Here is a 21072-nt window from a genome sequence, read left to right on the forward strand (position 1 = left end):
TGGACTTTCCCCTGTTGCCATGATGTCACACACAGAACCTCTCCCATCTACCTGAGGTAAAGGTGGGCTGTTCCCATTCTACAGATGGGGAAATAGAGGTCCACCTGAGAAGGAAGACCCTGTCTGCCCAGCAAATACCCACTGAGCAATGAGAATCAGATTCCAGATGGATATGGGGGGTCGGGGTGGAGGGGTAAGGAAGGGATGGGCTGGAGGTACCAGCCAAGAGGACGGAGAGAATCTCTGGCCATCAAGGGCATCCTTTAAGGTGTGTGAGCCTGGGGAAGGTAAATAAGGTGAAGGCCGGATGGTCTCACTAGGCGAGGGTGATGTCCACACAGCCAAGGTCCTGCCTTGAGACTTGACACACAGCAGGTATGCAGGAACTGGTAGTGAAATCCAGTCCCATCAGCTGGGTATAATGTAAAGCCATGGGCTCAGGCCGACCAGCTCTGTCCCTCTTGCTGTGTGGCTTCAGGGGAGCAGAACATGTCTGAGTAAAGGTCTCCTGATATGTCCAATGGAAACTGGGAACACTTATCCATTCAACAGATGTGTATTGACCACCTACTACATGTTAGACTCTTCTAGGAACTAGGGAGACATTGGTGAACAACAATAACAACAAAAATCCCTACCCTTGGGAGGAGTTGTTCAGTCGCTAAGTTGTGTCTGACTCTTTGCGACCCCATGGACTGTAGGACGCCAGGCTTCCCTGTCCTTCTCTATCTCCCAGAGTTTGCTCAAGCTCATGTCCATTGAGTTGGTAAATGTGGGGTAGGGGAGTTAGAGAAGGCGAGGTTCAGAAAAAGAATGAGATTGGCACTTTATGGGAATAGATCACCTTTAATGAGGCGAGAAGGGGCAGCAGTCCGATTAGCGAGCTGCTGCACTAACCCAAGAAAAGAGTAAGTATATATAGGCATATATGCGAAAGCTACTGTCTTAAGGGAGCCTGTTCTTCTCCAAGGTTGTTCAGAGTAGTTATCTTTTAAAGGGCTGGGGCAAGGAATTCTGGACATTGGCCAGAGGCTGGACTGGCTGGGAGCTGGGCGTAATCAACCTTAATGTCCTTTTTTTTTTTTTTTTTCCTTCAGGTGAAAGAGTTCTTTGTTTTGCTTAGAATGGTGGGGAGGACCTGGAGGGAAGTTTCAGCTCCAGGCTATTTCAAGCCACGTAACTTTCCTTCAGTGATGCCACCCAACTGTCTCATCCTCTGCCGCCCCCTTCTCTTCCTGCCTTCAACCTTTCCCAGCATGTCAGTGAGTCAGCTCGCTGACTTATGCTGGGAGTCATAAATTAATGAGTCAGCCCTTCAAATCATGTGGCCAAAGTATTGGAGTTTCAGCTTCAGCACCAGTCCTTCCAATGAATATTCAGGGTTGATTTCTTTGGGGACTGATTGGTTTGATCTCCTTGCAGTCCAAGGGAAAGAGTCTTGGGAGTAGAGATACTGAATAAAATAAATTAATAAGATATCTTGTATCGAGAACAAACTAATGGTCACCAGCAGGGAGAGGGAAAAGAAGAAGGTCAAGACAGGGGTAGGCGATTAAGAGATATAAACTACTATGAATAAAATAAATAAGCAACAAATATATATTGTACAGCATCAGGAAATACAGCCAATATTTTGTAATTTTTTTTTTTTTTTTTGGCTGCACTGAATCTTTGTTGTTGCTTGAACTCTTCTCTAATGACAGCGAGCAGGGGCTACTCTTCCTTGTGCTTCCCAGGCTTCTCATTGCAGTGACTTCTCTTGTGACGCATAGGTTGTAGGCGCATGGACTTCAGTAGTTGCAGCGCCTGGGCTCAGGAGCGGCAGCTCAAGGGCTCTAGAGCTCAGGCTCAGTAGTTGTGGCACACAGGCTTAGTGGCCCCAAGGCATGTGGGATCTTACCAGACCAGGGATCGAACCTATGTCCCCGGCATTGGTAGGCACATTCTTAGCCACTGGACCACCAGGGAAGTTCTGTTATAACTTTAAATGGAGTATAATCTATAAAAACGTTGAGTCACTATGTTGTGCACATGAAACTAGTATAATACTGGGAACCAACTATACTTCAATAAAAATTGTATCTTAGAAATGTTGTTAGATAGACATAAGCAGAAAAAAGAAGGAAAATAAAGCAGGCAAGAGGAATCGAGTGTGCATAGCGGTGGGGCGCATGGCAATAGTAAAGAAGATCACAGAATACAGATCACACAAAACATGGTCTTGGACCAGAACCAAACTATACTAGAAATCACAGAACAAGAACTGGAAAATCCACAAGTAGTTGGAAATTCAGTCTCACCCACAGAGTCAAAGAGAAAGTCAAAACCTGAAAATATCTTTAATTAAATAAAAGTGAAAACATACCATACCAAAGTATGTGGGGTGTAACTAAAGCGGTGCTAAGGGAAAGGCAGGGAATTAAACACATATTTAAGAAAGTGTTCCTCCTTAATCGGGGGCGTTCCCTGGCAGTCCAGTGGCTGGTTAGGACTCCAGCTGCCATGGCCGAAGTTCAATCCCTAGTCAGGGAATAAAGATCCCGCAAGGTGCATGGCATAGAAAGAAGGAGAAGAAGAAAGAAGTAGAAGGTGGTGATTGGGTATATCTGAAAGTTGGTAAGAGAGCAGATGTTTTTTCTTTTCTTTTTTTCCTCAAGTAACACTCATAGGAGCATCTTTTTTCACCTGCGTTTCTAGACATTTCTCTACATGCATTATAGATATATCTACATATCCATTCACTGAAGTAAAACTGTTCACAACTGGATGAGCAAGGAACACTCAAAAAGCATGGTTTTTGATTCTTTGTTTTTAGACACACCATGTGGCATGTGGGATCTTAGTTCCCCTACCAGGGATCGAACTTGTGCCTCCTGCATTGGAAGTTTGCAGTCTTAACCACTAGTCCACCAGGAAAGTCCCCCCAAATACATTTTTATACATGAGTTTTGAAATATACTTCTACAAGCAATGAATGGGCTTCCCTGGTGGCTCAGAAGATAAAGAATCCATCTGCAACGCAGGAGACCTGGGTTTGATCCCTGTGACAGGAAGATCCACTGGAGAAGGGAATGGCTACCCACTCCAGTATTCTTGCCTAGAAAATTCCATGGACAGAGGAGCCCGGTGGGCTACAGTCCATGGGGTCTCAAAGAGTCAGGCATGACGAGTGACTAACATTTTCTTTCACTTTCTTTCTCCATGCAATAAAAAATAGTCAGCACATCATTTACTGATGTAACGCCCTTCTAATCTTGCTGAACAATTAGCACTCTTAGAACCACATTTTTTATGTGTCTATAAACACCTCCTACGTGTATTACGTTATAGCACATCCATGCTTTGAAATAATATCACTTTCATTGAGTAAGCAGTTCTTAAAAGTTCTCATTACAAGAAAATAAGAAGCGTAGCGATGTGCTGTTATGGATGGATGTTAATTAGACTTTATGCAGTGACCATTTCACAGTATATACAAATATCACACCATTATGTTTATACAAAAAACTAATATACTATCATATGTCAATTACATGTGTATGCTCAATCCCTAAGTCTTGTTGGACTCTTTAAGACCCCACAGACTATAGCCCACCAGGCTCCTCTGTCCATGGGATTATCCCAGGCAAGAATACTGGAGGGGGTTGCCATTTCCTTCTCTAGGTGAGCTTCCCAAGTGAGGGATCGAATCCCTGTCTCCTGTGTCTCCGGCAATGGCAGGCAGATTCTTCACCACTTCACCACCTGGGAAGCCCATGTCAATTATATCTCAATTTATAAAGGAGAAGGGGGAGGAGAAAGAGGAGAAGGAAGTGGTGAGGAGGAGGGGAAGAGAAGGTGATCAGGAAACCCCTGACAATTGAAATCCACAGAAGGAGGTGGGGGGAAGGCCCTGTAAATATTTGGAGAAAAAGCATTCTAATCCTGCAAAGGCCCTGAGGACAGCAAGCTTCTGGTGTCTTGCAGAAACTGGAAGTATGAGAGCCAATGTCTCCTTCTCAGTGAGACTTTATAAAACTCAAGTTCCAAGACTGCCCTTTTCCATACACTCCATTCATTGTTTTTCCTCAACAGTTATCACCATCTTGTCACACACTAGGTGTCCAATAAGATGACTGTTGAATGCATGAGTGACCGTGCAGCCTACCAAGCCCTGACTAAAGTCAGGCCCCTCCAGGCTCACTGACTCCTCCACTACCAGCCAGCCTCCTTTCACGTAGGCAACAGAATCCCAGGGCAGCTCATGCTACAGCTGTTGTCGATGTTCAGTCCCTAAGCCGTGTCTGACTCTTTGCAACCCCATGGACTGTAGCACGCCAGGCTCCTCTGTCCTCCACTGTCTGCCGGAGTTTGCTCAAACCCATGCTCACTGAGTCAGTGATGTCATCCTACCACCTCATCCTCATTCTCCCTCTTCTCCTCCTTCCCTCAATCTTCCCCAGCATCAGGGTCTTTTCCACTGAGTTGGCTCTTCGAATCAGGTGGCCAAAGTATTGGAGTTTCAGCTTCAGCATCAGTCCTTCCAACGAATATTCAGGGTTGATTTCCTTTAGGACTGACTGGTTTGGTTTCCTTGCTGTCCAAGGCCCCCTCAAGAGTCTTCTCCAGCACCACAGTTCGAAAGCATCAATTTTTCAGCGTTCAGCCTTCTTTATTGTCCAATTCTCACATCCATACATGACTACTGGAAAAACAATAGCTTTGACTACATGGATTGTTGTCAACAAAGTGATGTCTCTGCATTAAATACGCTGTCTAGGTTTGTCATAGCTTTTCTTCCAAGGAGCAAGTGTCTTTTAATTCTGTGGTTGCAGTCACCATCCACAGTGATTTTGGAGCCCAAGATTTACTTGGAGCCCAAGTAAAATCTGTCACTGTTTCCACTTTTTCCCCGTCTATTTGCCATGAAGTGATGGGGAGCGATGGGACCGGATGCTCTGCCCTTATTTGGCTACAATTACAGGCGCCCATCTGGTCGGTCTTGGGCGTGTCCTCGGTGCCCGGCAGGAAGCGCTCTTCACGCACCCATCAAACTGAGGCGAGGTCTTCCCCAGGGACTGTCTAGGACACGCTCACTTATTTCGCCTCCTCCTCCGGAACTGAATTACCCAGAGCTTCCGATCTCCCATCCAGCGGACCGAGGCGAGGCTGAGACTCCACCCAGGATTTTCTCCCCATGTTTGGCCCCAGTTGGGGCCTCTGAGGCCGGCCTGCCCACAATTCTAATACAGCCCTGCCTGGGGCCGAGCGGGCGGGGCGGCCGGCGCAGCCGGGGAAGGAGGCAGGAGGGGCGGGGAAGCTGTGCGCCGTGATGCAGGGAACGCGGGCGAGGGACACCGGAACTCTCCTCGTCAGATGGCTGGTAGAGAAAAAATAACAGGAAGGCTGTGGGGCACGGGTGACTGAGGCCCGGCCCCTCCCTCACCCCTTAATACCAAAGTCACTGTAATATGATCCCCCCCAGGTCTCCAACTCTGCGTCTAGACAGACCAGCCTGAAACACTTGAGTCCTGGGACTGCAGGGCAGAATGGTCCAGTCACCGCCCCTCCCACCTTTCCCACCGCCTCACTTGGACCTCTTCATTCTCTAGTGAGACGACCGATCGTGGGAGCCCCCTCTGGGGGGCCTTTTAGTTAGAGAGTGAGCGCCAGATTAAAATAGTAAGAGTGATGGAACTTCCCTGGAGGTCCAGTGGTTAAGACTCCGCACTTCCAACGCGGGGAGGGGGGGAGTGCGCTTAGACCAAAAAAAAAAAAAAAGTTTTAAATAGAAATAGTTAATAAACACTTTGATAGATAATAGTAATTAGCTGAAACTCCAGTAACTCATCCTAGGTGCCTGACAGGAAACTTTTCACACAGCCATCAAACTGACTCCTCCATACCACCCTGCTCATTTATTCCTATGTTGGTTTTGACAACTGCTTACTAAGCACCTACTGTGCGTCAGTTCCATTCCTGTGTTCCAGGAATATAGCAGTGAACAAATCAGATAAAATTCCCTGCTCCTCAGAGCGGCTATTCAAGAGAAGAAACCAACAGGAAACAAAATAAATAAGTCAAATGGATCTCAGGTTCAGTTCAGTTCAGTCGCTCAGTCGTGTCCCACTATTTGCGACCCCATGAATCGCAGCACGCCAGGCCTCCCTGTCCATCACCAACTCTGGGAGTTCACTCAGACTCACATCCATCGAGTCAGTGATGCATCCAGCCATCTCATCGTCTGTCGTCCCCTTCTCCTCCTGCCCCAATCCCTCCCAGCATCAGAGTCTTTTCCAATGAGTCAACTCTTCACATGAGGTGGCCAAAGTACTGGAGTTTCAGCTTCAGCATCATTCTCTCCAAAGAAATCCCAGGGCTGATCTCCTTCAGAATGGACTGGTTGGATCTCCTTGCAGACGAAGGGACTCTCAAGAGTCTTCTCCAACACCACAGTTCTTAAGCATCAATTCTTCAGCGCTCAGCTTTCTTCACAGTCCAACTCTCACATCCCTACATGACCACTGGAAAAACCATAGCCTTGACTAGATGGACCTTTGTTGGCAAAGTAATGTCTCTGCTTTTCAATATGCTAACTAGGTTGGTCATAACTTTTCTTCCAAGGAGTAAGCGTCTTTTAATTTCATGGCTGCAATCACCATCTGCAGTGATTTTGGAGCCCGAAAAAAATAAAGTCTGACAGTGTTTCCACTGTTTCCTCATCTATTTCCCATGAAGTGATGGGACGGGATGCCATGATCTTCGTTTTCTGAATGTTGAGCTTTAAGCCAACTTTTTACTCTCCACTTTCACTTTCATCAAGAGGCTTTTTAGTTCCTCTTCACTTTCTGCCATAAGGGTGGTGTCATCTGCATATCTGAGGTTATTGATATTTCTTTCCACAATCTTGATTCCAGCTTGTGCTTCTTCCAGCCCAGCGTTTCTCATGATGTACTCTGCATATAAGTTAAAAAAGCAGGGTGACAATATACAACCTTGATGTACTCCTTTTCCTATTTGGAACCAGTCTGTTGTTCCATGTCCAGTTCTAACTGTTGCTTCCTGACCTGCATATAGGTTTCTCAAGAGGCAGGTCAGGTGGTCTGGTATTCCCATCTCTTTCAGAATTTTCCACAGTTTATTGTGATCCACACAGTCAAAGGCTTTGGCATAGTCAATAAAGCAGAAATGGATCTCAGGGTAGAGGGTGTTAAGTGCTCACAAGGAAATTAATCATGAAGTGGGGAGGAGCTATTTAGTAGGGATCCATTTTTCAGGTGAGTAAACTGCATCTTTGAAAGGGAAATCACTTCCCAAGGTCACACAGGGAGAGTGAGCTGGGCACGTGATTTGCCTATCTGGGTCTCCTTCCTGCTCTGGCCTCTGAATGAGCAGCTGATACACAGAGAAAAGGAGTCAGAGGAGACACACAGAACAGGACAGCCTGGTCCAGCTGTGGAGGCTGCGCACTGCACAACTCCAGGAGTGCCATTCACGAAGACCAGAGTGTGAAGGCTGCCCCCTGGAGTCAGGAAGTGCACAGAATCACAAATCTGTGCCATGTTCTGGAGACAGGTCACAGGTAGCCCTGGAAAGGAAGCCTCAGTCACCCACTGGACTGTCCTCTCTAGCTTGTGTTATTGTACTAGGTTTGTTTGCCTGACACACAGCAAGCCAAGCCTGAAACACCAAGATTTATAGCAGAGAAAGGGTTTACTCACAAGGCAGCCAAGCAAGAAGAAGGGGGAGCAAATCTCAAACCCACCTCCCTGAAGGTGAGGGGTTCAGAATATTTATAAGAAACAGCTGAGGCTTGGGGAACAAGGGAGAAGTGATCTGAGATTTTTTTCATATTTATTTATTTATCTGGTTGTACTTGGTCTTAGTTGAGGCCATATGAACCCTCATTTGTGGCATGTGGGATCTAGTTGCTTGACCAGAGATGGAACCCAGGCCCCCTGCATTGGGAGCACAGACTCTTAGCCACTGGACCACCAGGGAAGTCCCTGGAGCCAAAGAATTAAATTAAATTAATCCAAGACAATCTCATCTCAAGACACTTAATTACATTTGCAAAAGAATGTTTTCCAAATAAGATCACATTCACAGGTTTCCAAGATTATGGTATGGACATACCTTTGGAGGGACCATGATTCAATCTGCTGAAGGTCGTATTTAAAGCCCCACATGGGACTAAGTGTGCATGGAGACAGACGCCATCCAGCCCCACTCTGATCTTCCTGTTCACCTCTGTGTCCTCAAGGTCTGATGCAGCTGTTCATAAAAGAAAGATGTAGTTGTAATAAGTAACACTTATCTAATGCTTTGCCAAGAACTGGGCTTCCCTCGCAGCTCAACGGTAAAGAATCTGCCTGCCAAAGCAGGAGACGCAGGTTTGATCCCTGGGAGGGGAAGATCCCCTGGAGAAGGAAAGGCAACCCACTCCAGTATTCTTGCCTGGGAAATCCCATGGACAGAGGAGCCTGGCAGGCTACAGTCCACGGGATTGCAAAAGAGTCGGACACAACTGAGCAACTAAACAACATGCCAAGAACTGCTGTAAGTACTTCACATAATTAACACATTTAATGTTGCAACATAAAAATTGATACTTCATCTCACAAAAAGGCTAAATAAACTCACCCAGGCCACACAACTAGCATTCCAATCCAGGACACCTGTTCTCTCAAATAGAGGAAACCCCCTTAGCCCAAGTGGAGGGATCTGGCTTGCATTAGAGAATCACACATGTTACAAACACAAAGTAAATTTACTGAAGGATGCATGATGCCGCTGTCACCTGAGACCTTGCAAAGGAACCTGCATAGAACAACCAAAACTCTAAACATGACATCTATGGGAATTCCCTGATGGTCCAGTAGTTAAGACTCTGTGCTTCCACTGCATGGGACACAGGTTCGATCCCTGGTCAAGGAACTAAGACCCTGCATGCCTCGGTGTGGCCACGAAACAAAACAAACAAACAAAAAGCACATGACGTGTCTTGGTATCAATGTCACTCAGGCCCCAGGAGGGCCCTCTTGGGTGTGAGTGTGGGTGTACATCTGCCAACGCTGGAAACAGGCTGCTTAGGAATGTGAGGCGGATTTAGGCATTAGACAAGTTTAGGTGTTAAGTTTCCCTGATGGCTCAGTTGGTAGAGAATCTGCCTGCAATGCAAGAGCAGTGGGTTCGACCCCCGGGTCAGGAAGATGCCCTGGTAAAGGAAGATGCAACCCACTCTAGTATTCTTGCCTGGAGAATCCCAGGACCAGAGGCGCCTGGTGGGCTACAGTCCATGGGGTTGCAAGAGTCAGACATGACTTAGCAACTAAACCAACGAATCAAGTTTAGGTAAGAGAAAAGACAAATGATTGTGTGTCTCCATGTCCTAAGGCTGCCATAACAAGGTACCACAAAGCAGGTGACTTAAAACAAGAAAAAAGTATAGTCGCACAGTTCTGGAGGCTGAAAGTCCAAAACAAGGTGTGAGCAGGGCCGTGCTCACTCACAAGGCTCCGGGGGAAGAGCCTTCCCGGCGTGGGATCCTTGGTGTTCCAGCCTCTGCCTCCAGCATCAGACGATGTCCCGGGTGTGTGTCTGCTTCCACATTTCACTCTTAGGGCTTCCCTGGTGGCTCAGTAGTAAAGAATCCCCCTGTCAAGCAGGAGACGTGGGTTCGATCCCTGGTCCAGGAAGATCCCACATGCTGAGGAACAACGAAGCCCACATGCCACAACTACTGAACCTGTGCTCCAGAGGCTTAGAGCTGCAACTACTGAAGCCCGTGCCCCCTACAGCCTGTGCTCTGAAACGAGAGAAGCCACTGCAGTGAGAAGTCGGTGCGCCACAACTGCTGCAACTAGAGAAAAGGCCTGCAGCAAGGAAGACCCTGCACAGCCAGAAATAAATACATAAACTTGCAGTTTAAAACATTTCCCTTTTATAAGAAGGGCATCAGTCATTAGATTAGGACCCACCCAAGTCTGTCATGACCACATCTTAAGTTGATTACATCTGCAAAACCCTGTTTTCAAGTAAGATCATATCCGCAGCTTCCCCATGGTTAAGACTTCAACATATATTTTGGCGGGAGGTGGGGGATCAGAGGGTGGAAGATAGTTCAACTCACAGCACCTTGTCAAATGAAATGTAATCTTGCACGGCCAAGTATCATTTTCCAACACTGACATGCATCCAGTGAAAATTTTTTCTTTTGTGTTCCAATCCTGCACTGAGAGTCCAGAGATAGTAACAAATTAACACATCATTTGCATTTGTTACAGCTGCACATGGAGGCAGTATTTGGCCAAGAAGTATTAAGCAATATGTACGTGTGTGTGTATATATATATAATATATATACAAAAAATATATGTGTGTATATTTAAAATACTTTTAAATATACACACATATAGAAGCGCTAACCTAACAGATGTGAAATGTAATACCAATTCTTTACAGTGGCAAGTAGAAGAATACTAGAATCACAACTTGCTTCATTTTTACAAAGTATTTAGTAGGATTTATTTAAAAGCTCAGTTTAATAGGAACTTCCCTGATGGTCCAGTGGCTAAGATTCTGTGTTCCCAATGCAGGGGCCCTGGGTTTGTTCCGTGGTCAGGGAACTAGATCCCGCATGCTGCAACTAGGACCTGGCACAGCCAAATAAATAAAAGTATTTTTTTTAAAAACTCAGTTTATAGTGTATTGATAAATAACTTTTATTTGCTTATTTAAATTAAAATATTTAAGTAATTTTATTTAAACCTTTTATATTCACTAATTATATCATCAGCAACTGTGCAAGCGCTTATGAAAACTTTGAATGTTTTAGAATAAAACTTTTTAAAATTATGATATAAAATATATTTTTCCTTTGTACTCTAGCTGCAGTAGACCAGTGGAGCCCAGGGAGGGTGAGAGGAGACCCCAGGCTCCTGTCGTCAACCCTCCCCCAGCCCAGATATATTTTCCGAGGCCGGGAGGCTCCCTCTGGCGGTAGCCAGAGTAGGGGGTGAGTGCCTTGCTGTCCCCTCCCGGCCGCTAGGAGGCCCCAGAGTTACCTGAACTCCTCTGGAGTCATTCATCTCTACGATCCCTGCGGCGGCGCAAGCAACCCGGAAGCCATAGCTGGCCTAGGGGGAATGCTTCCGGGTAGGAATTAGGTGACCCCGGCTACCGCTGGAACCTGCGGTGACAGCAGCCATGGGGGCTCACCTGGCCCGGAGATACCTGGGCGATGCCTCGGTGGAGCCCGATCCCCTGCGGATGCCCACTTTCCCGCCCGACTACGGCTTCCCCGAGCGCAAGGAACGCGGTGAGGCCCAGTGCGCAGGAGCGGCCGGCGGGAGTGGGGCACGGGTGCGGGAACCCCTGAACCTCGGAGTCTCCACTGCTGGGCTCGAGCATCGTGCGCTGTGTCTGGGTTCAGCCCTGACCTCGGCCCGGAGGAATTCAGAGGACGTTCGTGACCTTGCCGGAGTGTGGAGGCATTGCAGGCAGAGGGTCTTTTTGTTTGAACAAAGAGCGTAGGGGGCAAGAGAGCAGTGATGCGGCGTAATGAGGCGATGGAACCTGGGCTTAGTCCTGGATTGAGTGGGGAGCTACGGCAGAGTTTATCACGGAAGAGATGTGCTCACTGTACCTCTGGGTAGATGCCACTGCTCTTGTTAGGTACGCCCGGGAAAACACAAGCGGGGGGCGGGGGGACTCACGCCGCACAAGCTCTCCTGCACTTTGCCTGTTTTAATGAGTTAATATCACAGACATACTGAGCGCCGATCCTGGACCAAGCCAGTTTGGGCACCGAGGATACAGCAGGCACTGACTAAAGAGAACTCACTGTCGTGTAGGGGAGACCGTGGAACCTGGCGGGTCTTCATGATGTTGCCTGGGAGTATCAAGGCGGGCTTCCAGGGGGTTGTAACTGGAAGCGAGACGTGAGGGGGTTGCAGAAGAGCTGACCACACCCAGACTAAGGAGAGGGGCTCTCCCCTTAGTGCTTCTAAGTCGAGGAGCCACGCGACCAGATTTGCCATGTCAAAAGGTCACGTTGTTAGCTGCCAGGTGGGCGATGACTTGGGAGACAGGGAGACCCCTAAGGGAACGGGGGTGGTGCAGAGAGGTTTGGATTTAGGACAACGTTGAAGGGTACACTCCTCTAGTGTCTCGATTCCTGGTAGTCCCTTCAGGCCCACCGGAACCTGTAGTCCATCAGTACGCCCACCTCCATGTCAGTCTTTCCCACTGCTCCATACACCCTTCTTTTCCCTTAGTGTTTTGCAGACACCCAGAGCCACCCCCACCCTGCCCCCTCTCTCTGGCTTAACAAGAGCCCTGGATAAGGCCAGCTCTCCTGTCCCTGCGCAGCTGAACATCATGGGAGAAAAGCACCCATTCTCCCTGACTGGTCTCATGATTGCTCCGCGACTCGTCCCCTCGCGCTACTGGTTTTCTTGTCACATTCCCTGGCCTTTGCTCTCTCTTGCTCCCCCCTTGACCACAACGTCAGGCCATCTCTCTCAGACTCCAGCATCTCCTTTCAGCTTGTCACTTGACATCCTCTTGAGAAAACAGATGCAGGGACTTCTCTGACATGCCAGCAGTTAAGACTCTGCACTTCTAATGCAGGGAACGAAGGTTCAGTCCCTGGTTGGGGAACTAAGATCCCACATGCCACAAGGCATAGCCAAAAAATTTTAAGAAAACAGATGCAGCCAAAACTCTCTTGGGCTCCCTTCTTCCCTGCTTCCTGCTGGACTCCACCTTCTCTCCCGTTACTCAATCTGCCCTTGCTTCAGCTAAACCTCTGCTCCAGTTGAACTCTCTGATGCCCTTCATCCCATCCTCTCACCCACCCAAGCACTGTCCCAACCAGTCTCTCCTCATTGGACATTGGTTTTCCCATCAGCATGCAAATACACTCTTATTTCTCCTGTTTTTAAAATATTCTCCTGCTCCGCCTCCCCATCTAGCTGTCTCCCCCCACTTCACTGACAGGGCTCTGGTCAGGCTTCCTCCCCACCCCCACTCTGCTGTGTTGCAAAACCCCATTGTCAGATTCTTAGTTTTAACTCCATTACAGCGGCAGCAGACACAGCCCTTCCTGGGGGCTCCTCTTCACATGGTTCCAAGATCCAACAACTCCCTCCCAACTCCCTGCCTTGTAAATGCCCAGTGTTAATCCACACTGCCTTCTGTCTCCACTCACTCTCACCCCACCCTGGGGGTCTCTGTTCATCCCCTGGTTTCAAAGGGCTTTTGTGAGCCAGGGCTGGAGTTTTTGCTTTGTTTTTAATTGGAGGATAATTGCTTTACAGTGTTGGTTTCTGCTGTATAACATGAATCAGCCATAAGCGTACCTATGTCCAGGCAACCCAGATGGCACTGGTGGTAAAGAACCTGCCTGCCAATGCAGGAGACATGAGAGAAATGGGTTACTACCAACCCCTGGGAAGACCCCTGGAAGGGGGCATGGCAGCCGGCTCCCGTATTCTTGCATGGAGAATCCCATGGACGGAGGAGTCCTTGGGGTCACAATCAGACGCAACCGGGCATGCCTGCGCACGTGCAATACTGAGCATTGCCGAGCATCTCACAGCGTTCCGCTCTACCTGTTTTTCAGTGTGTCCCTCCCAGCAGGGGCCCATTCTTGCACAGCGTGTTCCCCTGTGGGTCCCCGGCACCTAGCACCCAGTGGGTGCTCCAGAAATTCTGGCTGCTGGCCGACTATGCTGAAGCATCTGGTATGAGCGGCAGCACACGGACATGGAACCGCCCAGGGCTGCAGATGGACACGAGGCCTGGGGCTCAGACGAGTTGAGGGTGGAGGGCCCAAGATGGGGTCTAGGCTACAGATTGGAGACCAAAGCCACAAATTAGAATGAGCAGAGAGCTCTTAGCAGGAACTACCAGAAGCCATTGCTTCAGGTTTGGGCAGAAAATGTATGGACAGCCATAGAGATGGGAGGAAACCTGGGGAGAGTATGGTGGAGATGAGGGCCATGGGAAAAGAACGTTCGAGAAAGAAGCAAGAGGCTGAGGAAGCACGGTGCCCTGGGGTCCCGAGTGGCTCTGGAAAGAGCCAGCATGTGGGCATTGCTGGGGTGGGGTGTGGACAGTGGTGAGTTGCAGACCCTGGGCCAGAGTGAGACAGAAACTCAGCTGGGAAGCAGAGAGGAGAGGAACCAGTGGAAGTGGATTGCAGGTAAGCAGTGGAGAAGGCGATGGCACCCCACTCCAGTACTCTTGCCTGGAAAATCCCATGGACGGAGGAGCCTGGTAGGCTGCAGTCCATGGGGTCGCAAAGATCGGACACGACTGAGTGACTTCACTTTCACTTTTATGCACGGGAGAAGGAAATGGCAACCCACTCCAGTGTTCTTGCCTGGAAATCCCAGGGACAGGGGAGCCTGGTGGGCTGCTGTCTTTGGGGTCGCACAGAGTCAGACACAACTGAAGCGACTTAGCAGCAGCAGCAGCAATAGACACTTTGTGATGCTACTTGTGAGGACCTTCTGGGACAAGAACGATGCTGGTGTAAGCTGGGAGAGTGGTTCCCTTGATGCAGGAAGGCTGGTCCTGAGCGCCCCCTGCCAGAGGGCGCAGAGCTCAGGATCACCAGCACACCGGGCACAGGCTGGGGTGTGCGCCTACCGTTTCTTAGGCCCCAAACCAGCCCCAGCTCCTGCTCTGCTGGTAGGACTGTCTGCAGAGTGACCCCGGGGATGGAGCGGCAAGAATCTCGCGTGGGTGCTGACGGCAGGAGAGGGACTCTGCCCTTGTTGCTTTTGTACAAATCAGAAGGATCCTCCCACCCTGGCTGAGCCTCCCCGGTTCTCCCTCCACCCGCAGAGATGGTGGCCACTCAGCAGGAGATGAACGACGCCCAGCTGGTGCTCCAGCAACGGGACTACTGCGCCCACTACCTCATCCGGTTTCTCAAGTGCAAGCGCGACAGCTTCCCCAACTTCCTGGCCTGCAAGCACGAGCAGCACGACTGGGACTACTGCGAGCACCTCGAGTGAGCCCCAGCCCGCCCCACATCCCCCCCGCGGGGCCCTGGGCCCATCGCTCCAGAGGCAGAGGGCCGTGAGCTCACACCGAGATTCTAGCCAGGCCCCCCTTAGTAGATAGAGGCGGCCGAGGGGCTGTTGGGTGGGCGGGCCTGGAGGAGTGGCCCAGCCCGGTTCCAGGTGGGAGCCCAGTCCTTGCTCTTGGCTCAGTGGTGTCAAGGTAGGGGGCGGACCCCAGACCTAAACCACAGGCACACGGGTCTTCCCTACTTGGGGAGACCACCTCCCCAGGCCCATCAGCTCCCGGACCACAGGACAGTTGTGTCCTGACACCCCTCCTTGTGCTCTGCCTGCAGCTATGTGAAGCGCATGAAGGAGTTTGAGCGGGAGCGGCGGCTGCTCCAGCGGAAGAAGAGACGGGAGCAGAGGGAGGCGGACGTGGCCAAAGGCCTGGGGCCCGGCGAGGTGGCCCCCGAGGTGGCCCTGTAGCGAACCAGCCCACCACTCTGTGGACCAGTCAAGAAATAAAAGCCTCCAGGCCCCTCGGCCCAAGTTCCGCCTGCCTGTGGTGTGCTGGTCCCTGAACAAACCCCCCAAAGAAACACGGCCGAGTCTGAGTCCAGCCAGGCAGGCAGGTTTTATTCCAGACCCTGGAGAGCAGTGGTCCCCACTCTTCCTCCAGGAGTGGGGGGTGGGACGGGAGCCGGACCTGGCTGAGCCCAGGTGTGGGGAGCCTGTTCAGAGCAGGAAGGGGATAATGGGCATGCGCAGGGGCGGGTAGTCCCGGAACTCCTTCAGGTAGCTGCGGTGCTTGCCTTTAGCCCAGATGGTCATCTGGGTGAAGCCCACCAGGGAGAAGAGGGCCACTGTGGGGCGGAACCGGGGAGTCAGGAAGAGCGGGCTGCACGCGGCAGGGACCAGCGGGCCCTCCCCGCTCTCCCCAGGGAAGGAAGGGGCCACAGGCTCACCTGGGAGACACTGGGTCATGATGGCAAAGCCGATCCAGGACCCCACCTGTGGGCAGCACAGCCAGGTGAGGGCGGGCAGGGGTGTTCTGTTGAGGCCTCGCCCACCCTCAGGACCACTTGCTAGGAAGGGGATGGCAACCGACCTCCAGTGCTGGAGCAGCCAGGAGTGAAGTGGGGGCTGCATGGTGAAGCTGCTCAGCCTGACAACCGCCCACCCTAGGCCCCCAAAAGGCCAAAATCTCCCTTGCCAAATGTTAAAGTTCAAACTGCAAAAGCAGCTATAGAGTCAGGCACCATGCCCCCCACCAAAGCTAGCCCTCCCCAGGGGACCCCAAGCCCAGCACAGACCCTCACCTCATAGGTATAGTTGGGGCAGGACACCAGCAGGAAGAGCCAGGTGAAGGGGTTCTTGGTGGGGTACGGGATCTTCCTGGTCTTAGAGCCTGGGAGGACGAGGCAGGAGCAGTGAGCACCCCGCGCCAGCCTGCTCCAGCAGCCACCCCTGCCCGCGCGGGCCACTCACCAGCCGGCCGCAGGTCCCGCAGAGCCATGTGGATGGAGAAGTTACCGAGCTGACAGATCTGCGAGAGAGGCCGGGTCAGCTCGGAGTCCACCCCCGTCCCCCCGGACTCCCCCATCCCCGCTGTCCATCCTGGCCTGCTTACCACAAAGATGGCGAGCGCCAATTTAACCTGCTGAGCTCCGTAGGCTGAAAAGGAAGCCGAGAGGAGAGGCCCGTGAGGGGAGAGCCTGGGTTGCGGGGTGTTCACAGGGGGAGCAGGGTCCCTGCCCACTTACTGGGGGGTGTGTAGAGAGGGTGGTTGATGTAATAGGCCATCCACGCAGCGAAGCCCCAGTAGTAGGTGCAGTTCTGAAAGAATGGGGCGGGATGGAGGCCCCGTGGAGGGCAGGACCCGGGTGAGGGGCACCAGGGAGGGCGGGGCAGAAGGGCCTGGGCCGATGGGCAGCTGGGGGCTCACCTTGAAGATGTTTCGCAAGGGCATGGTGCCGTGGGAGAAGCGGTGCACGAAGAGCGTCTCCAGCAGCCGCTTGATGTAGTGGAATGAGTGGCAGATGCAGGCGAGGCTGGGGGCGGGGAGCCAGCTCAGCGGGGGCGGGTCCGGCGGGCCCCCCACCCCACTCCTCCTCCCAGCCGGCCCCACTCACTGCACCACCGTGTGCCGACTGGACGTGAAGTCGTATTTGTGGCCGTAGATGAAGGGCACCCGGAAGTAGAAGAGCAGGTAGATGAAGAGGGGCCCGGCGTACTCTGTCAGGAAGACCTGGGGAGGGGCTGGCGAGTCACCCAGGGGGCACGAGGAGGCGAGACTGCAGGGGAGGAGGGCTCGGCACTCACCGTCACCCAGCTGATCTGGGCCCCCAGGTCCCGGAAGTAGAGTGTGGCCGTGGTGCCCACGGGCAGCTTCTGCAGGACATCCTCATCCTTCAGGGACTTGCCCTCTGAGGAGAGTCGGGCCAGGGCTCAGGGGCTGCTGGGCCTAAGCCCACGGCCACCCTGGAGCCCGGGGGCAGCCCAGCAGACAGCTGTACTCACTGGGGTCCAGGCGGAGGGACTGGCGGGCGGGGTACCACTGTGGGTCTGTAGGGAGAGTAGGGTGTCATGGCACACGGCCAAGTGGGCTCCTACGGGCCCCGGTGTGGCTCCCAGACACGGAACGGAAACACAGCAAGAGGGGGATGTTGTCCTTCCGGAAGCCCTGCAAGAGCGTTCCTGCGGGTGGCCACACGGGGGCGGCGGCCCCAGGCCAGCCCCGAGAGGCTTGGGCCACACCAGGGGCATCTCTGCAGGCCCTTGAGGGAGAGGCAGGCAGGATGGGGTCCCACCTAGAGGCCCCTGCCCAGAGGGGTCACAGGGAGCCGTGTGTCTGAGCCCTGGACTTACGAGTCTTGGTGAAAAGGTTCTTGATCTCAGCAATGGTGGCTTGGGGCTCCACCTGGGGGAAGCACAGGCCGGAGACAAGTCAGTTGTGGCAGAGTTTGGAGGGCCAGGGGCCCAGGGTCTCTCTTGGGGAGGTGGGATGGACTGGGGTCCTAGGCAACTGCTATGGGAGGGGGAGGGTTGGAGACCAGGCCCCCCAACTCATCCAGCCGACACCACAACCATGGGCCGGAAGGCCATTTTAACCAGGCAGCCAGGACGCCTCTGGACCAGCTGGGGGATGGTGTAAGCACGGAAGCCAAGCCTGCTTTGCCCCTCCTCTCCACCCCACCCACAGCTCCTCCCCGAGTGAAGGCCCTCAGTCTTTTCCAGACCTCCCTGGGATGGGACCACCCCAATCCCCTGGCCTGGCCTCAGAAGGGGGCAGGTCTCAGGACCCCACCTCCCTCCCAGGCACCAGAGCCCTGCAGGGTCCACTGAAGCTGCGCGGCCTCCTCATGCACCATGAGGCCAGCTCCAGACCACACCCAGGGAACAGGACGCTGTGCCCCAAGGGGCTGAGTGGCAGGGGCAGGCGCAGGGACACACCCGTCCTGCACACCCTGAAGGGCAGGGGGTGGCTGTCAGGACACAGCTGGAGGGGCATATCCATCTCCCCAGGGGCCAAGACCCCAGAGAAGGAGGAGTCCCAGGCCCAGCACCCTCGGGCCCACAAAGCTGGCGCCACGGCCGGTCCTACCTTGTCCAGGAAGCACAGCTTCTCCCGGGTCTTGGCGTCCAGAATCTCCACCTCGAAGAAGAGAACGGCTTTTTTAGGTCTCTTGGTCGCTTTGGGGGGCGCAGGCCGGGGGAGGCCGTTGAGGCCAAAGCCGGGGCCGAGCCCCTGGCTGCTGTCCCGGGCCACCAGGCTCACGCTCAGGTCCATGCCTCCCTGCTCTGCCCGCAGCGGCCAGAGTCCCCAGCTGCCGGCCGTCAGCCCCCACCACAGACCTCCCCACGCGAGGCGCTCTGGGTCGGGCCGGCGCGATCAAATTCTGCCGCGGTGCTGGAAGGAAGCCCGTGCCTGCCCTGGCACTGCCAGCTTCTGTGCAGATGTAACCTGAGTGGCCCAGCAGCCACGACCCAGCTAAATATAAAACTGCCCCACCGGAGTCCCCCAGGAGCCATGCCACAGACCTCCCGGGGCGGGGGGCACCTGGGAGCAGCACCCCCAGGCCTGGGGGGTTCCAACTGTAAGGCTTTCCAGTAGACGTGGACCCCCAACAGCACGGCAGGGAGATGCCCAGGATGGGCACAGAGGCGGGTCCCAGCCCAGTGCAGAGCAAGGGCCAGTCCACCAGGAGGAGGGGGAGAGGTCAGCGGGCAGCCCAGGGCCCAGCGCAGCCCTCAAAGCTCCCTGGGCTTGGAGAAATCCCAGCTATTCTGAGAATCCGTGAGATAGATCATTCATTTCCCCTTCTGAGCTGCAAGGGACACTCTGGATTAGTTTCCTCGTGCGTTCGTGTTCCCAGGGAAGGTGACAGATTCCGGGGTTCCCAGCGCGGAGAGCCTCGCTCTAAGTGTGGAAAGGGTCTGGAAATGGAGAAACTTCCACCAAGCACCCTCAACCAATCCTGAGACCTTGGCCCCCACCTCCATGGCCCCCTCTCCGCCTGCTTCTCATCAGGCCCACCCAGGCCTTGTTCAAGGCCACCACCAGGGCAGTCCTTCCACCACACCAGCCCAGCACAACATCTGTGTCCAGGCTCTGAGCCCCCAGAGCCCAGAGCAGACATCCCAGGCACCCCCCAGTCTCTGAGCCCCAGTCAGGGGAGCACGGGGGCAATGCTGGGAGGGGCAGGGCTCCGAGGGGGGTCTGACCCACCCACCCTAAGCAGGCAGACAGAAGGCATGCCAGCCAGCAGTGAAAGGTGCTAACTTGGGGGAGCTGGAGCGAGGCCTAGCAGCCCCAGCCTGTCATGAAAGGTCTAAGGGCCCTGGGGCAGGGCTTGATGCGGATCTTATCAGACACCCAGGCAGGACTGGGTCTGACCCCAAGTAGGCCCTTCCCGCCTGGTAGGCCCTCATCGGAGGCAGCATGGACAAAAGGAGAACGTGGAACCCAAGGCAGGGCCCTGAACAAGGCTCTCTGAAGGCACACCCACCCAGCCAGGGACCCCCCCCCCCGCCCCCGCCCCAGGGAAAGGGTTCCTCTCTGACACCCCCTACTGCCAGTAGGAGAGGCAGGGGCTCAGCAGGCGGCACACAGGACTGATCCCAGGCTTCTCTCTCAGTCCCACCCTGGGGGCAGGTAGGAAGCTGTGTACCTTGAGGGGCTGGCATGGTGCCTAACAGACCAGACGTACCCCAAAACGTCAGGATGTGAGGAGACCCCGAGGGCCTGCAAAGAGGGAAAGGGGATGGGCCTGGGTTCAGATCCTGGCTCCCCGCACCAGCCAGGGGTGGCTGTAGGCCTGTGTGTCCATCCATGCTCCACCTGTCCCTCATCACCGACCGAGGGCAGGAGAGTCCAGAGCCCAAGAACTGCTGGCCAGCGTTCCTGTTACCATGCTAGAGCAGGAGCCTGCCATCACCTGGGGCAGGTTACTGAACGCCTCGGAGTCACACAGATGACACAGTCAGACAGAAGGGCCAGGAGGAGGGGGCTGGTTGTGCCCCCCAAGCAACTAGCCCCACCCAGGGCACTCCCGGGAGAGGGGAGGGGCACAGGCGAAATGTGCCAGAAAGGGCAATGACAGCAGGTCCCTGAGCGGGCAGAGGGCCTGCGGCCCCGTGGCTGCAGGCATATTAATAGTTGCCGGGTCCCCGGTGGCAACACCCACATGTCTTCGGGACCCGTGTGGTCTGCAGGAGGGCTGCACCGCCTCTACTGGGAGAGCAGGCCTCCGAGTTCCTGCTGAACCACTCAACAGCTTAAAATACAACCAGCCCCTCTCCCGGCCGGCCAGCTGCTGGGGGAGGGCTGAAATCCTACCCTCTCCCCCAAGCTGGGCACCAGACCAGGACCCAGGAGCAGACAGTGGGCCCTAGGAGCCCCGACTGGCTGCTGGGAAAGGAAGCGGGGCGGCGGGAGGGGGCAGCGGGGACAGAGGCCACCCCTCCCAGCGGCTGCCACTGCCGCGGCCGCACCCAGGCTGCAAGGAGCAGCGGCGCCCTCGCGGAGGTAAGCCCGCCCGGGGCGGGGTCAGGGAGGGGGGGTGCAGCATGCA

General features: G+C 53.6%; 2 protein-coding genes and 1 long non-coding RNA gene across 3 annotated transcripts in view; 2 read left to right on the forward strand and 1 right to left on the reverse strand.

Moving 5' to 3' along the window:
- Positions 11100–15551, forward strand: NDUFB7 (NADH:ubiquinone oxidoreductase subunit B7). The gene is made up of 3 exons (XM_018051174.1): positions 11100–11298; positions 14835–15003; positions 15352–15551. Exons 1-3 carry the CDS (start codon positions 11187–11189, stop codon positions 15482–15484), a joined length of 414 nt encoding a protein of 137 aa, XP_017906663.1. The 5' UTR covers positions 11100–11186; the 3' UTR covers positions 15485–15551.
- The window catches only part of TECR (trans-2,3-enoyl-CoA reductase), a 28201-nt gene continuing 22742 nt past the window's right edge, over positions 15614–21072 (reverse strand). Inside the window, exons 2-13 of the mRNA XM_018051173.1 lie at positions 18603–18653; positions 17867–17918; positions 17519–17563; positions 17321–17424; positions 17131–17246; positions 16944–17049; positions 16762–16834; positions 16629–16672; positions 16487–16544; positions 16318–16406; positions 15964–16009; positions 15614–15861 (exon numbers count right to left, since the gene is read on the reverse strand). Of these exons, the coding sequence (XP_017906662.1) occupies positions 15734–15861; positions 15964–16009; positions 16318–16406; positions 16487–16544; positions 16629–16672; positions 16762–16834; positions 16944–17049; positions 17131–17246; positions 17321–17424; positions 17519–17563; positions 17867–17918; positions 18603–18653 (912 nt within the window). The 3' untranslated portion in view covers positions 15614–15733. The remainder of the gene's footprint in view (positions 15862–15963; positions 16010–16317; positions 16407–16486; positions 16545–16628; positions 16673–16761; positions 16835–16943; positions 17050–17130; positions 17247–17320; positions 17425–17518; positions 17564–17866; positions 17919–18602; positions 18654–21072) is intronic.
- LOC102172137 overlaps positions 18660–21072 on the forward strand; it is a 28353-nt gene continuing 25940 nt past the window's right edge. The window contains exon 1 of the long non-coding RNA XR_001918356.1: positions 18660–21026. This is a non-coding gene — a long non-coding RNA (uncharacterized LOC102172137). The remainder of the gene's footprint in view (positions 21027–21072) is intronic.

The sequence above is a fragment of the Capra hircus genome, chromosome 7, assembly GCF_001704415.2.
Source record: "Capra hircus breed San Clemente chromosome 7, ASM170441v1, whole genome shotgun sequence".
NCBI lineage: Eukaryota > Metazoa > Chordata > Mammalia > Artiodactyla > Bovidae > Capra > Capra hircus.

Bases quoted from the DNA above. Each gene is read 5' to 3' on its own strand.
- NDUFB7 (XM_018051174.1), top strand. From the start codon at position 11,187: ATGGGGGCTCACCTGGCCCGGAGATACCTGGGCGATGCCTCGGTGGAG. The intron at 11,299-14,834 runs GTGAGGCCCAGT...CTCCACCCGCAG, and splicing joins CCCCGAGCGCAAGGAACGCG to AGATGGTGGCCACTCAGCAG. The intron at 15,004-15,351 runs GTGAGCCCCAGC...CTCTGCCTGCAG, and splicing joins GACTACTGCGAGCACCTCGA to CTATGTGAAGCGCATGAAGG.